Source organism: Nilaparvata lugens, chromosome 2, assembly GCF_014356525.2.
Source record: "Nilaparvata lugens isolate BPH chromosome 2, ASM1435652v1, whole genome shotgun sequence".
Lineage (NCBI taxonomy): Eukaryota > Metazoa > Arthropoda > Insecta > Hemiptera > Delphacidae > Nilaparvata > Nilaparvata lugens.
In genome coordinates, this window is record NC_052505.1 from 96,401,575 (window position 1) to 96,417,646 (window position 16,072).

Sequence of the window (16,072 nt, forward strand, 5' to 3'; positions counted from 1 at the left end):
CTATTAGTAGTAACTATTATTTTTTTACCTCAGACTCCAGCTTTCTCTCCTCCGCCAGTCTTTTAGCAGCTTCTCTTTCTTCTTTCAACTGTCTCTCAAGTTCTTCATCAATCTAAAAACAAATATAAATTTTCAAAAACAAATAGAAAAGTCTAAAAACAAATATAGTTGGGGAGTCCGGTCTCACAGGGTGTTAAATTATCAAATGCGATAACTGAAAAATAAATTCATATAAAATACTGTTAGGTATATTAATTTTCATACTGTAGTATACAGAGGTGCCCACAAGGGAGGGGGCATGGCGCAATTTGATAATGGGGCAAGATTTTCTTTTTAATTTCATGTCAACATTTGAATCATGGCTAAAAAGTCAAGGTATCAAATAGAGATATCCTAATGTAGTTAATTTTAATACTTTTCCCACCTTTACAATGTTATATTTCGCTTATTATATTGTAACTCAATATAAAGCATAAAAAATACAATTGATAATTTTTTTATGCAGGAATTTTAGTAATTTTAAGCCTATGAGTTTTAAGGTAAATCTTTGACAAAAATAAATTATAACTTCATCATCCACTATTATTCTGATTTCCTTTGCTTAATTTTAATTTTTAATGGTCCTGTGTTTGAGTTTCCTTGCTGTTGCAACCTAATTTTCTTAAAAGCACAATGATAAGTTAAATTGTAATGTACATTTTTTCTAATAATGATTTTAATTTCGAATGCGTCTTATGATGATATTAATGTCTCTGAAATGGGAATGCAATTATGAACAACATCGCAAACTCTAGTGAATTTGACAGAAGAAAAAAATTTCTCTTGTCAAAAATTTGTGAAAAATATCAAATGAAGCCAATTTCAATCTTTCAAATTCACACCCTATTTACTACACAGTAATCAAGTAATTATTGTAATGCTTCATTACTTTTTTCTGTTTTGTATAAGTTAATAGTCCAGTCAAATGGTCGTTTTTCAGGAAACAGCCCGAAAGAATTTTTCGCGACGGTTCTATATGTATTTTGGGGTGCTGAATTCTAATCTGAAATTCGCTGACACGCCAGAGGGCGGCTTCACCCAGAAAACTCCCAAAAATCCCCAAAATTTCGAACTTTTTTCAAATTTTCCATTTAATCTTGAGAACCTTTAACTTTTCGAGATAGAGCATTCTCAAAAATATTAAAGATAATAAAATTTCCAATAAATTGAGTGGTCGCGCAGAACTCTACGATTTTTGATTCCAGAGCTAAGAGTTTTCAAAAAAGGGGTATTTTTAAGGGGTTTTCAAAATTATGCAAACCTACCACTTCTACCCTATACAACTAGGATATTTTTCTAGTAATGATAGAAAGCCACACATCACGTGAATTAACAATATTAATTCTGAACAGGATTCCTTAGGTATTTTTGAATTTAATAGTGGTGGGAGGGGGAATACACACAAAAATATAAAATCATGTCCTACAGCCAAAATTCAAATTCTCATTATAATACCTTTTCATGGCCTTCCTAACAAGAAAGAAACATTTCGGCTGAAATCACCTCACGAGGGTTATGTTCTATTATAATCACTCGTTAGATTTCAGTATTTCCTAGTGGGGGGCACACATAAGGATACGTCCAGGATCAAAACTTTAACTTAAAACTTTTGACTGAATGATCTCATCTCCTCGTACTACAGCTCGTTCATATCAGCTCGTCAAGGCGGTTGAAAATCATGTATCCTAAAATTTGTTTAGAAAATTGGAAATTCCTCCTTTAGTGTATTTTAGCCCATATTTCAATGCATAGAAAAATGACCGATTTCTATATTCAAAACTGTGTGTCTCGGTAACTCAAAATGATACTTGGTCTTAATTTAAAGAAAAGAATCTCCTCTTTTATGTGAGGTGAATGATTTTTGTAAAAATATAATCGTGAAGTAAGATACGTTTGTTTCAAAAAATCAATAAATTTGCGATATTTTTCTCATTTTCACAGTCTCGACAGTTTTTCGATATAAACAGTAATGTAAGATCAATTAAAGGCAACTTATAGAGCATGAAATCTTCTCTCATTTAAGACCAATCGCAAGTTTCTATCATGTATCAAGTTTCATGTTTTAGTATCAAGTATCATGTATCATGTATCAAGTATCATGTATCAAGTAGGCTATCATGTTTCTATCATGATGGTATGCGCATGCGCAGATATGTAAGCAGGCTCTAATATATTTCTTCATTTAAACATTAGATTTTAAATTTTAATGGTGAAGTTTCAAGTTTTACTTACGATATTGTGAATCACAAAGTGGTAGTTGCTGTATTGTGAAATTAATTTCCTGTGCACTGTGAGTTTTTTATTGGTGATCGGTGGTTTTATTTCTGACTATCTACTTAACCTCAGTTTCAACCAGCTAAACTGAGTAGACAGTGGTTGTCATTGCACGTTTTCTCTTTTTCAACATAAATATAAATCGGGAACTTATCGAGTGACAGATGTGTAAAGCTATATAAGAACTGAACTATTGTTTTCGCCCCACTTGGATGTAATGAGCTGGTTTTCGTGCGTCATATGGAGGCCGAAAATGATTGTTTTCTGACCAGGCGGTAAAAGTTTTACGGCCCTAGGGCTGTAAAATAACCTTGAAGTCAGAAAATTATGATTTGATGAGAACGTGTTTACAAAATGGTTTATAAAACGGAATCAGTTTATGCTTCTAGAATTGAATAAGTATTCTGCAATAAGATACTATTATTTCATTTGGATGAATAAAATACAGATAAGATAGCCTATTATAAATTATTCAAATTCGATTTTCATTGTAGGATAGAAACTTCTAACCTAAACTTCCGAAGTCAACGACAACAATCATTGTTGATGCTGACATTCAGGCTGGCCAAATTTCAAGTGTGCTGAAACAGCTGATCAAAAAACTTTTCATTATTTGTGTTTATTATTCAAGAATAAAAACATTTATAATAATATCATCTTATTGTCATTTGGAAGAATAAAAAGTATAAACTCAACCTCTTACATAATTGAACATTAGGTTATTTAGACAAATCAGAATAAGAAATAAAAATACTTGGACAATTTCCTGATATTCAGATTACCTCAGATTTGCTAGAGCTATGACCTTCCTGTTTTGCTTTCGGAAGTGCCTAATAAACAATTATTCTCATAATTATATTTATATTGTTTTATTTTTCTGTGTGGCGAAAAATAGCGTTCGCACCACAGGCAAAAATGTTTTTCCGGCTCTCAATCTTTTCTAGTCCTCGGCCTACGGCCTCGGACTTGAAAACCGATTTCGAGCCAGAAAAGTCTCATTTTCGGCCCTAGGTGCGAAATATACTATTTCACTTTTGGACTGCTTCAAGTGATAAGATAAGGTAGTATAGTTCGTTTCTGAATTCGAGTGTTCTATTACGCTAGTGAGTGCAATCAGCTGGGTGAACTTTCAACATTTAGGCAGGAAATCTAGTATCCTAGCAACCTGTAGATTTGTTTATGCGTAGTTCTGATCGAGCCACCGCGGCGGGAGGTTTTGAAATTGAACAATCAACTCCGCATTCGGTTACTTTTTTTTCGGTAACTATTGACAGTGTGACAGTTATTTGTCAGGTGGAAACATTTTTCACATAGGCGATAAGAGATAAGAGTTTATCAGTATCAGATACTCCACTAAAGAATTTAAGAAACTTTGTTATTTCCCCTACTTTCATCTCTCCGTCTTTTGAGGGTCACCTGATTGTTGATATGAACATGTGTTGATCTTGTCCAATACATATATGGACTATAACTTTTCATTATAGATTTAATGAGTTATATATCATATTAAATGAGTGACATGAGCTCGACAGTAAAATCGTGTAAAACAACCAAAGGCCACCCGGCGATCCTGTATAAGGGTTTCAAATTTCGAAAAGCTTCATCAACAAGTAAGGGTGATGTATGGAGATGTCTGACGAAAAACTGTACCGTATCACTCGTAACGAGCTCTGGCTTGTCTATTGTGCGTGATGTTTCGGGGGCGCACTCACATGACACATCGGAGGGCATAGAAAACCAAGTGCTAATCTCTACTCCTGTGAAAGAAGCACATGACGACACCAATGATGCGTTCTTGGGAGAACTAATTACAACAGGAGAACGAGCAGTTGAGGGAGCGGATTGAGGTACTTGAGAAGCAGTGGAGCGCCGCCATAGATCGTTCGATGGAGTTAGACATCCGTCCAATGAATATGTCATGCAGCGAGCCAAGGGGGCAGGACAAGAGAGCGGAGAGCAGCTCACTAGACGGCTTGGACGTTTTCTCAGAACAGAGCTTATCGCTGATGCCGACATGGACTGTTTCTGTAATTTGGTAGTATATAAATGTTATAGGCTGATAGCCGCTTTTCAAATTCCAAATGTATTTTCCCCCATCTAAAAATTCATAAATACAGTCACATAGCCTAATATCTACAAGAATAATATAAATCATAATTGTACAAAAAAGCTTCAATCACTACCGTATTGATTATAATATCAGGCCTGTAGTATCGTATATCATTGGCGGGGCGAGGTGGGATCTTCCCGCGCAGAAGGGACTCTTCACCAACAAAAGCCATAAGATCAACTTATACAGGCTTATATAATATTATGGTGTAGAAAATTGAAATGGACATAACCTATGTATAATATTTGGACAATTTGAAACTAAATTAGGAAATTGAAGAAGTTTTGGGCAATAGCCTGTTTTTTCTTTTCCGATCATTGTATTGTTTGTGCTGACCTAATAAATTAATAATTGAGTGTCAGTAACTAATAATGTTTTCTAGACCTATAAGTGTTTATATCGCAGTTAGTTCCACTGCAATTGACCAGTTTTCAAAGGCTAGATTACAGGGGTAGTGTGATGAATATAGGCACTCACAGGCTCAAAGCATTGAGTGAATACTGGATCCCTGTAAGGTGTCAATTTTTCTGGAGCAGGCTTCAACTGATCAGGTCTGTTTCTAACATACTGTTGGATCTTTTCTCTGAGATTCGTCTGTAACAAACAATGAATAGAAATGAATAATGTTTATTTCCCAAAAAACTAAACTACCACATCGATTACAGAAAATATTAGTTAGCTTACAATTACATACAATAATAGTAAGTTAGTTTCAGAATTTCTTGTTGTCTTCTTCATGTTTAGTGATTTCTGTGTGGAAATATTGAAACACTATAGCCTAGGCCTATTCCAAACAATATAGAAACATTATAAAAATAGAAATATTTAAACAATTTTAGTAAGGGTTGCCATGCTAACAATTTATCCTAAATAGGTTGGATAGCATTTCTCACCTATTAACCTAAAGGAAGTTATCGGCTCCAAAATGGTAGATTCTTGATAAATTAAGAATGGATCTATTGCTTATGAATAAGAAATCCAGTTTTCAGAGCAAATCAACTTATAATCTTCATAAGAATTTTGGCAATATACAACACAAATCCACAAAACATACCTTACACACTTAAACATCTAGCATCATTACAAGCTAAAAATACTTATCCATTTATATAGTTGAAAACAATGGCTATAGGCTTGTAGACACATAAATCAAATTATACAAACTTAGAACACCATAGAACTGTTCAAATCTCAAATTAAAATATTATAAATTTCAATTAAACAGAAAAATATTCAGAGAGCACAAAACACCTTCATAGCCAGCCATCATTTTTTAGAGAGAGCCTCACAAGTACAGAGCAAAGCCACACCTTAAACCAGTGACGACGTTATGAACACGTCATTGATATTAAATTCCAAAAAATTATAAATTACGAGTTTAGAATTTACATTTTACATTTGTTCTCAATAAAACTTTATTTCGAAGCTGTTATTTTAAATTTATATATCCTCTATATTTATAATGATCTGTTAATTCTGTTACCTCTGTTTCGGTGATACCATGGAATGTGCAACACAAATATTTACGATAAATTCTCAGTTAAAAGTTGTCCGCATATCGATTACTCTGACATTTACTATCAAGTTTTATAGATCTTGAATTGAAGATTCGATTTTAATCGAGAAAAAATGTAATATTACAGGGTACCTCCCAGGTAGCACACCTACGTGTTTCCAACGTTGAAATTTGGTTGTTGAGGTTGAATAACCGTTAGCGGTTGAATTTTTCAACGTTTTAAATGCAACGTTGATTTCAACGGTTGATCTATCGTTGAAAACACGTTGAAAACGAGCTTCCAATTCCACCACTCACAGCGCTACAGTAGTCCTTACACAAAAACAGATCTATCAACGACGATCGACTGATCAAAGCCATTTCATGTTTGAATTCTCATCACATTGATGAAAGCTGTGAACTCTTTTAGAAGTTTACCTATTCCACTTTGACTTGGTAAGTTTATTTAATTTATTATTCTTATTTAAAAAATGAGATATGTTTGGTGATTTATTGTCTAAACTTCAAACAAATATTGTGTGTTGAACATAATTATGTTTACATTTGAGGTTAGGGTTAGGTAAGTTATATTATGTTTTAAATTAGAGGGCTCTAATTTAATATAATTATTAAAAATTAATATAATACAATAAGCTTGGTTTTAAGTATTTTACATGTAGCCTACTACTTAACTTCCAAATAAATTACTATTACTTTGATTCCTGCACAAATATTTTCATTATGCTATCTATGTATTGTTTTGTCACAGGACTGCTTGTGTTGAGAAATTCCATCGAATTAATATAATAACACTGAACTTAATATAATATAAATCACTTAACATCAAAGTGATTGCTTTTAACAAGTTCAGTAATTAACTCGGTGATCCAAGAAATTGAAAACGGGTGTCCGGAGTTCAGCTCATAATATTAACATTTTCAAATATCGTCATTCCATGGTGACAAAATTTAGCTTAAACTTGTTCATTTAAAATTAAATTTTCAATTAATTTATGCATGTTTACAACCCATATATGTCAAGGATATTTTTGATTAATTTCATTGTGATTTTAAACTTTTGGTCTAGGTTTACAAATTTAGTAGGCCAATAAAAAATGGTTGAAATATCGGGATACAACTGTTTTTTTCATAAAACTAAGTATGTACTACAGTAACTATTAAATTTTACTCATAATTAAAAAATAAATTTTCTACCGTTTTTATATAGAGCCTTATTTGTTTTACTTCTATAGCCTAATGAAAGAGGAGTATTTCAAGTTAAAATTCGTCTATGCTATAAAATTTGGAAACCCAATATTCTTACTTTATTCTTAGTCTTTTGAATGTTTGAACGAACAGCTGGTGTGACTTTTCGTCTGACTATTGTATAGTAATGGACTATTTTTATCTAAAAAACAGTCATCACCTCGCCTTGTAATTCAAAATATCAATGTGTGTAACAAAATATCAAATGTATAACATATTAGATGTGCACTTGAGAAAAATTTCTGTACTTGTTGTTAAAAAGCAATTCCCTTTAACCATGCAACATCTGTATCAAATAATAACTCTATGTAGTGGCAAAATTTCATCTGCCTTCATATTATAGAATTTCTTATTAAAATTTATATTACCTTATGTTTCAGATTCTATCAAAAATCTTGTGGGTCGACTGTGGGCATTGAGACCCAAATTGAAGACGCTATTAAGGATTGGCTAAAATATGCGGCAGAGTATTTTCAGTGGAGAAAAAACAATCTAATTTCGTCGGTAATTAAAAAGTATTATGAAATGAAAGTGGAAAGTTATTTTGAAAGTCCCTTTCTATTGAAACACTGTAATAGAATATTTGTTTCTCTATTGCATGAATCACAAACTATCATCATACCTGAAAACTAAAATGTAGGCGGGTTTATACGATGCCAATTGACAAGATAATAATATTGTCTTCTGAAATTATAGCTGGTGTAAAGTATCAATTGAATCTTTTAATTCTAGAACCATCACCTAGGCATAGCTAAATAAAAACTAATTGACAATTATTATTGTTTTGCCAATTGGCATAGTTTAAACCTGCATAAATGTCAAGTAAAATTTAGATATAATTATTTCTAGAAAGAATTGAGCTATTTTTGCTCACACAGATAAAATTATCATACTAAAAATTCAAGATTTTTAAACAACTGCTGAAATCTTGAAGTAGTACCGTATTTAAAAAAGGCCTATAAAAATCCTCGGTTTTTCGGAATTGAGAATCAATTTGCAAAATTTCAAGGTGTTTTGTCCAGTAGTTTAGACGTGATGATGCGTCATTCGTTAATTTCTATCCCGTAGCCTACGTGTATAAGCCAGTGTTCTTTCTTATATATTATAGGTGGATAATATGAGAAGACAAAGAAATAAGATTGAAAATGAATACTTACAACAGTGGTAGGGTTCTTGCGATATTTGATTGGCTTGTAATGCCCTCTCTTTCCATTGGCATAATCATACTCTTCATCGTCACATTCCTCCTCAGCTGTGAATAGAACAATTTTGAGGTATTTAGATAAAATCCGGATTATTTTCCAATAATGCACAATGAAGGATTGAAACGTAAAACGTAAATAAATAGATATACAGTCATTCCTTCTAATAACGTTATCCATAAAGGCTCAACTCACACTTACGCGACTCAGGTCGAGAAGAGACTCGTAAGTGTGAGGTGAACCTAGGCTACTTGATTTGTTGTGGGGGAAGAAAAATGATTCCATGATAGGTACTCTTTGTTTTAGAAACTTTCCCATGTAAAACAAAAAAACAACCAGTCTCGTTGTATTGAATCCATTTTCAAGTTTTTATAAACTATTATTTACTTCTAATAAACAGAAAATATCTTCAAATATCATTTTATTTTGTTTTTATATAAAAAAGTTTTCAAAAACAGAAGGGTTGACTATCATGGAAATATAACTGAACCGTCAATTTTAAACAAATTTAGTGATTGATACTTCATAACGTTGTTTAGGTACTGTATGTCAATAGCAGAGAATTAATGAGTGGATCTGACTTCTAATATAATGAGAAGAAAAAAATAGTGTGAAAAGTTGTGAATAAATTTTTGTACAGTGATACCATATATAGAATAACCAATCTACAACTATTCCCTGGTAATACAGTAATAATACCGTAGATACCTACTGGAACTCACGTACAAACCAAAGGATTAAAAACACTACTGATTGAATCTGACCTCTTCTGATTCAATAAGGGAGAATATCAATGTAAATTTTAGGAAATTTATCTCCATCCTACTTGAACTGTTGATATTATTCATTATAATAAATTATATTAATTATAATACATGAAAAAGTAGTTACCATTCATCAAATCCTGATTTGCAAACTCTTGTATAGCATTATCACAATCTTCATCAGGCAACTGTGGGAAAATGTTATGAATTATATTATTATATTACATAACAAAAACATCACTAAAAATTAAACAATAAATTATTTGGTAGCTTTGTGCTCTCAAGTTTCATAGATTGAGGAACTTCTTTCAATAAATGGAATGTGTCATGGTTTTTTGTCAAGGATTATACAATTTAATATATTATTTGAGTACGGTATAAAATTATTCCAATTGATATTTCAGTCATAATCACAAATAATTTCTCTAAATAACAATTTATTTTTATTTGAGAAAAACCTTTATTGCAGATAATTATATCTGATAATTTGGATCTGTGCTGTGTAGGAAAAGTCATATCCATTTTTTCCTTTTTAAATGGGTGTGAGATTTGATTTCTAGTATAACATATAGAAAATAGTTTTCCAAAAATATAAGAGCATATCATCAGCAGAGTGTATATTAAATTGAACACTGTGTTCGAAAATGCCAAGTTTTTCATGATTAAATTTTAAAAAATATATTCTCTTCTCCACTGGTCACTTTTATTCTTACAGATCCCATAGGGATTCGAAGCTCAAGGCATCATCTTCAGTTGAAGAAACACTGATATCGCTGAGAATTGAAAAATGAAAATACCGGAATTGATACATTTTTTCAGTTTAAAAGTTTTTTCATTTTTTCAAGTTATTTCTTCAAACTTCATTTGATAATGATATTGTTCTGCAGTTCCTATCTGTCATTCAATGATTCTGCCACTATTTTTTAATTTATTGAGCCAAAATATTTCAAAAATGTGCAAGAATCTTATACTTACTTCACAAACGGTTCCTGGTAACTTGAAAGTACAGCTTTTTTTGCCTGTGGTAGAACTCCTTCTGACTGGAATTGAGAAAATAATTGTTACTATTATAAGTTGCAATAATATACAAGAGGACCTCAAGATTGCAAATTGTGTATTATTCTAATTATGAACTTTACATAACCTCTGGACTGTTCATTTTGAATTAAGGTTGAACGCTGTTGTGGGTCATAAGCCTGTTGTTTTCATCTGGATTTATCCATCGTCTATGAATAAATAAATTAATTAATAAATTCTGTAGAAGCAGCATTGCCTAATGTCTATGTATGTACTGTTGTCATGTGATATTCTACACCAAAAACATTTTTATCCCACATCAAATCATGTCCAATAAGGAGAATTATAGGTGGGGTATATACTGTATAATAACTATTTTGATTGAGTAGTGCCGTGTCAACAAATTTTATCCAAATAGGTTGGATAGCTTTCACCTATCATCTAAGGAGAGTCATCGGTTCCAAATGAGCTAATATCTTGATAGATCATGAATGGATCTGATGCTTATATGAATAAGAAATTCAGTTCAGAGCAAATCAACTTATAATTTTTATAATACTTGGGCAATTTACAACAAAAATTTACTGAACAAAACCATTTGATATTTAAACAGAAAATTCTTACAAGCTAAAAATACTTATCTCTTCATATTGAATTCATTTGTTTGACTACAGACTTCAAAATTATATGACACATTCAACACACATTTAGAAAATGATAAAATTATTCAGATCTCAAATAAAACATTTCAAACTTCACTTAAACAGGAAATTTTCAACAGGACAAGAACGATTCTATTTCAGCCAGCAGTCATTTTTCCTGAGAGAGCTACATAGCTTGCTTTCTCAAAGGACATACCTTAAAAACGTCATCAATGCCAACCTCACTGATAAAGAATACAACTCTACAAATTTCATTCATTATACTTAATAAAACTTTATTTTAAATTTATTTAACCTTCATGTTGTTTAGAATTATCTGTCAATTCAGAAATATAACTTCATTACAGTAGGATGTTCAACACAAGTGTATCTGATAAATTCCAAGTGAAAGTTTAGTCCACATATCGATTACACCGATATTTGCTATCAAGTGTTATTAATATTTTGAATATCGAATTGAAGATTCAATTTTAATCGAGAAAAAATGTAATATTACAGTAGGCTACTTTATTTATGTAGATTACAATATATGGTAGTTATACACTTATATACAATAGCTTACAATACAGGAAAATTATAGAATTTACATAATATAGACTAAGAAATTAATTATTGAACTGTCTATGATATGAAAAAAGCAATTTGGAATAACTATGGATAATATTGTAATGCATGAACATAAATTGACGGAGCTTTGGACATATCAATGTCCATTCTTTGGAAAGGATATTCAAAATATCCTTCCCACTAACTTTCTACTTAGTTAAGAGAAAAATGGATAGAATTATTTATTGATATTAAGTTTGTGTATATTTTAGCTGAGACAAATATTCTATAGTGAGGTCCAAGTTATAATGGCAGTGTTCGATTAGCAATGGTATTGCCATCCTTGTCTATCATTCAACAAAGCGGTTAGCGCTATCTTTTTCTCGCTTTACTCTGTTGCCAGATCGTCTTTTAACAATGTCAAATTGATAATTAGTTTACAAAATAATTCATGAAAATTCATTATGAGATAATTGAAAAATATAATTGATTATTTTAAACGAGAATGAACCGTTAATATTACATCAATAAACCTGTATCAGCTACCGTCTATAGAAAGTATTGACAAGACAGAGGATTGGCAACGTTGCTCTCCTATCTTTCTCCACTGCCATTATTACATGAACCTCACTATCTTTATTCTTTGATACTACCTAATTAGGTTGTAGGTTATGATATTGAAATATTTTGTAAAAACTATGTCTTGGTTATATTTACTAGTAGTTCTGTGAACAGTGGACCTCACGCATTTATAAACCAGTCTCCTCCAATACTGTCCATCAGAGTAAATTCTGTCCTTTCCTGTCATGTCGGCAAGATATCGGTGTGACAGCTATGCTGCTATCATCAAAAGCTTACTGAGATGAAAGCAGAGAAAAGCTCCGACAAGTTATCAATTGCATGCCTCACTGCGTGCAATTAGTAGTCCACACAACAGCTGATATTTACTAAGTTACATTGAGATATTAAATTGCATGCAATTAATAATCCACTCGACAGCTGATTTATCATGAATAATTCTATAGTCTGATTTTTACGGTAATATTGGCGTTCGAAAGAGACGACTTCTTTCCCTTTTGTATTATCCTCAAAATGCAAAATTTCAAAAAACCTTACATAAACGTCGACGCAAAATTCAAAAAGGAACATACCTGTCAAATTTCATGAAATCTATTGCACTGTTTCGCTGTAAATGCGGAAAATATAAACATAAACAGAAATGCAAAACCATCGAATTGAATCTTAGACCTCACTTTGCTCCGTCAAAAATATAATAAATATGGTATGAAATACTAATATTCCATACTGCTTGTAGGTTGTTTGTACAACTACTTCTACTTCTACTTCAACTTGGTTGTTTGTACAAGTGAAAGTAAGGAGATACAGTTATTTACTACATTTGTTTTCCTACAACTGCTCGTAAAGAAGAATTTACATACTCAATTCTCCTTGTAAAACAGCTTATTTCTGAGGAGAATCTACTTTTTCGCTCGCCAACCATCTGCTCATGCACAGTAGATTTCCTTTACGCCCACAAATCATTCGCGCATGTGCAGAAGAGTTTCTTTATGCTCGCTAATCAGCTGATGATAAGCAGCTCGCCAAAAGACAAACCACTCTCGGTCAGATCTTAACCTAAAAAGTTGGTAATTGTACCGATTCTACAGCCATGATGGATATCAGTGTAGACGAATTATTATAAACTCCGCCAGATATAAGTGATTTAACAGGTTTGTGCAGTTGTAGAAGAAAAATTGTATGTAATTCGCGCATAATGCTTCTTTATCGCTCTTGCAAAATTATCACGCTCTGCTTCGCGTTGCGTGATAACTGTTTTGCGCGAGCGATAAAGTCACACATTACACTCTTACATGAATAGCTATTTCAGACTCACAATTATGTGGTGAAGGAACACTTTTTATAGATTGTCCAGTACTGCAATCATCCTGAAACACAATTTTGCTACCATGAAATCACATAGGTATTTGAAAGGATAGCATACATTGATATGACTGATAATAATTTGTGTGGATATCCCTCACATAATAAATTCATGGAATTGTAAATATAAAGATGAATTTTTATCTATTTATTTATTCTTACAAAATCTGGGAGTGCAACAGGCATAGCAGCCCAAACGCACTCATGAATACAGAAATACATTATTAAAAAAATATATATATATATAAATACTAGAAAAGTAATAAAAGAGAATGATTAAAATGGTACATGTTGTGCAGAGCACTATTTTTAATCCAGGCATTTTCCCATGTTATAATAGTAAATTTAATACGCAATAGACTAGAGCCATTATTGTGAATGAGTTAGCGAAATAGATTATTTTCTCTCTCTATTATGAACGGCCATGACTTCGAGTTTCCCAGGATAGATATAAGAAAATGGTGGCTCGAGTCGTCGAGGAATGTCTCTAGAACTTAGCCTTCCTGTTGCGACATAGAGTGCGATAAGGAGTATAAAATTATATCCAACTAGGTACTGATTTTGCAGTTACTATTTTGGTCCTAAGGCTCTAGAAGCCACGCGGCGATTGGTCAAATTGATTCCCTTCGCCTAATAGGAGAACTGTCTCTAAATACAGTAGTGAGGCTATTCCCCAGCCAAGAGACCAGATTACATTTCGGAGGACACTTTGCTAGGAGCACTACGAGAGTAAATATGTAGTCATTATGTTTCGCCCTTTCTGAGCAAGTTTATAATATTAAATTATTAGTTAATGTAGGAGTTCATTTTATTTTCATTAAAGTTTTAATTTTCCCTTAGTGCCATGTCCTGAAAAGTTTGTGTTTCTTCATCATGTTCGAATAATTGTTTCTTCAAATAACCGCTAAGGTACATAAAATAAGGTTGGAATATAATTTAGGGAATTTAATTAATGAATCTTCCATTAGAGTATTGTATCAACAAAGCCTGTTATTATTCAAGTTAATAATATTGATTGAGAATAATCCTTTTGATATTTTATTAGTGATGGAAGATGATTATTTTTTTCTAAATAAGTACAGAAAGTAGAGAAGAAAGTTTTCAGTTATGTTACATTTGAGTTATTGTTTCTGAAGATATTAAAATTATTGTAGTACATACATTTTTTGGACTCAAAATAGTGTGTGAATTAAGTTATTATTCACATAACCTCTAGACCGTGTATTCCAAATCAAGGTTTAAAGCAGTTTTGGGCGAATGTCTGTTGTTTTTACCTGCATTGTACCTATTGTCTATGAATAAATGAAATATATTATTGTAGAGTATTGCTGAAAGTCAGTAAGATAGTCTTCAAATTGGAATGTTATTTTGAATACTATGTTGAGTTTGAGACTTGCTGAAGTTTCATATTTTCTGACTGTGTTTTCTCATGGCGTTAAGGCATTGAACTGAACACTAATAATTATTAAATTACAACAGAACTTTTAAATTAGTTGTGAAGGAAAATCCATTAATTCTGATACAAAGATTCAGTAGTTTAAAAGTTAAAATCTATATAAAATTAGGATTCAAATAGAATGAGAGAATTAAATAATCTGTAATCAATAGATAACTCCTGTTTTAGCTTTTGATGAATTGTAGGAAGAGTTAGAAATTGATGCTGTAATACATTTATTTACAGCGGTTCATGTGTGACCCCAAACCAACTTCATGTTTCACCTCTTCAAAATCCAGCTTTAAGACACAACTTCATACCATCATGGACTCCACGAGCAAGCATGTCGTAAGAGGTCCCGAGGATGATACCTGACCAAATTGACGTAATGCCGTTTCGGGAGATGGAGGTTCCGCATCGCAAGATGACTTCCAGACATCATCAACTCAATTCTCAGAAGAAGACGCCGAAATAACAATATAACATCGAAAGAAACACGACGGAAACCATCAACAAAGTGCAGTGCAGTGAAACAAAGGGTCATACAAAATGTCAATCAAAGTGAGGGTTTAAAATTGTGTATGGGGTTATCGACGAAATTTAGGTTTTTCTGCTTTGAATTCTGTTCTGAAATTAATATTTGCAACTGATATTATTTGGTTTGGTGATATATTAATATCTAACGTAAGGATAGTAATGCGCCCCCAGATCAGAGAATAAAGGTAATGTAACATGTTAAATTTATATGACTCTTATTCTCTTTCGTGTCAGTACTGTTGATACTTTGTTTTAAAATATTGTAGTGTTAAAATAGTGAACGGCGATTAAATCAGGCATGGCAAAAACTCATTGTAGACACACTTTTTTTATGTATTGAACACGACATGCAGTCGATTATTAAGTAAATATTAAAAACTTTTACTTACTGACTGGAGTACTTTCACTGTTAAAATGATCGCCAGACGATTGAAAGTACTCCAGTCAGTAAGTAAAAGTTTTTAATATTTACTTAATAATCGACTGCATGTCGTGTTCAAATACATAAAAAAAGTGTGTTTATACAAAGCAGCTCGGAATGGATCAAGAAATCATCACCTTTAACTCATTTAGTTTTCCTGACTCTAACCCGTTCGCCTGCATGAATTGAAATAGTAGCCTATAGACTCAGATTCATTTTCTAGATGTGTCGGCCTACTTTAAAATTCTAAAAATTTCTTCAAAATTATTTTTATTTCATTACCTTCATAGAGGTTAGGCACAATGTGAAAACAGACAAGAAAAAAGTATTATAGCTACTTGGAGAAAGAAAGATTAATATTAAT

At 32.1% G+C, this 16,072-nt stretch overlaps 1 protein-coding gene across 1 annotated transcript in view; it reads right to left on the reverse strand.

Moving 5' to 3' along the window:
* Positions 1-16,072, reverse strand: part of LOC120350070 — a 38,219-nt gene that overhangs the window by 17,144 nt on the left and 5,003 nt on the right. Inside the window, exons 5-10 of the mRNA XM_039422186.1 lie at positions 13,269-13,320; positions 10,125-10,189; positions 9,277-9,337; positions 8,341-8,435; positions 4,901-5,017; positions 29-112 (exon numbers count right to left, since the gene is read on the reverse strand). Coding sequence (XP_039278120.1) covers positions 29-112; positions 4,901-5,017; positions 8,341-8,435; positions 9,277-9,337; positions 10,125-10,189; positions 13,269-13,320 — 474 coding nt within the window. The remainder of the gene's footprint in view (positions 1-28; positions 113-4,900; positions 5,018-8,340; positions 8,436-9,276; positions 9,338-10,124; positions 10,190-13,268; positions 13,321-16,072) is intronic.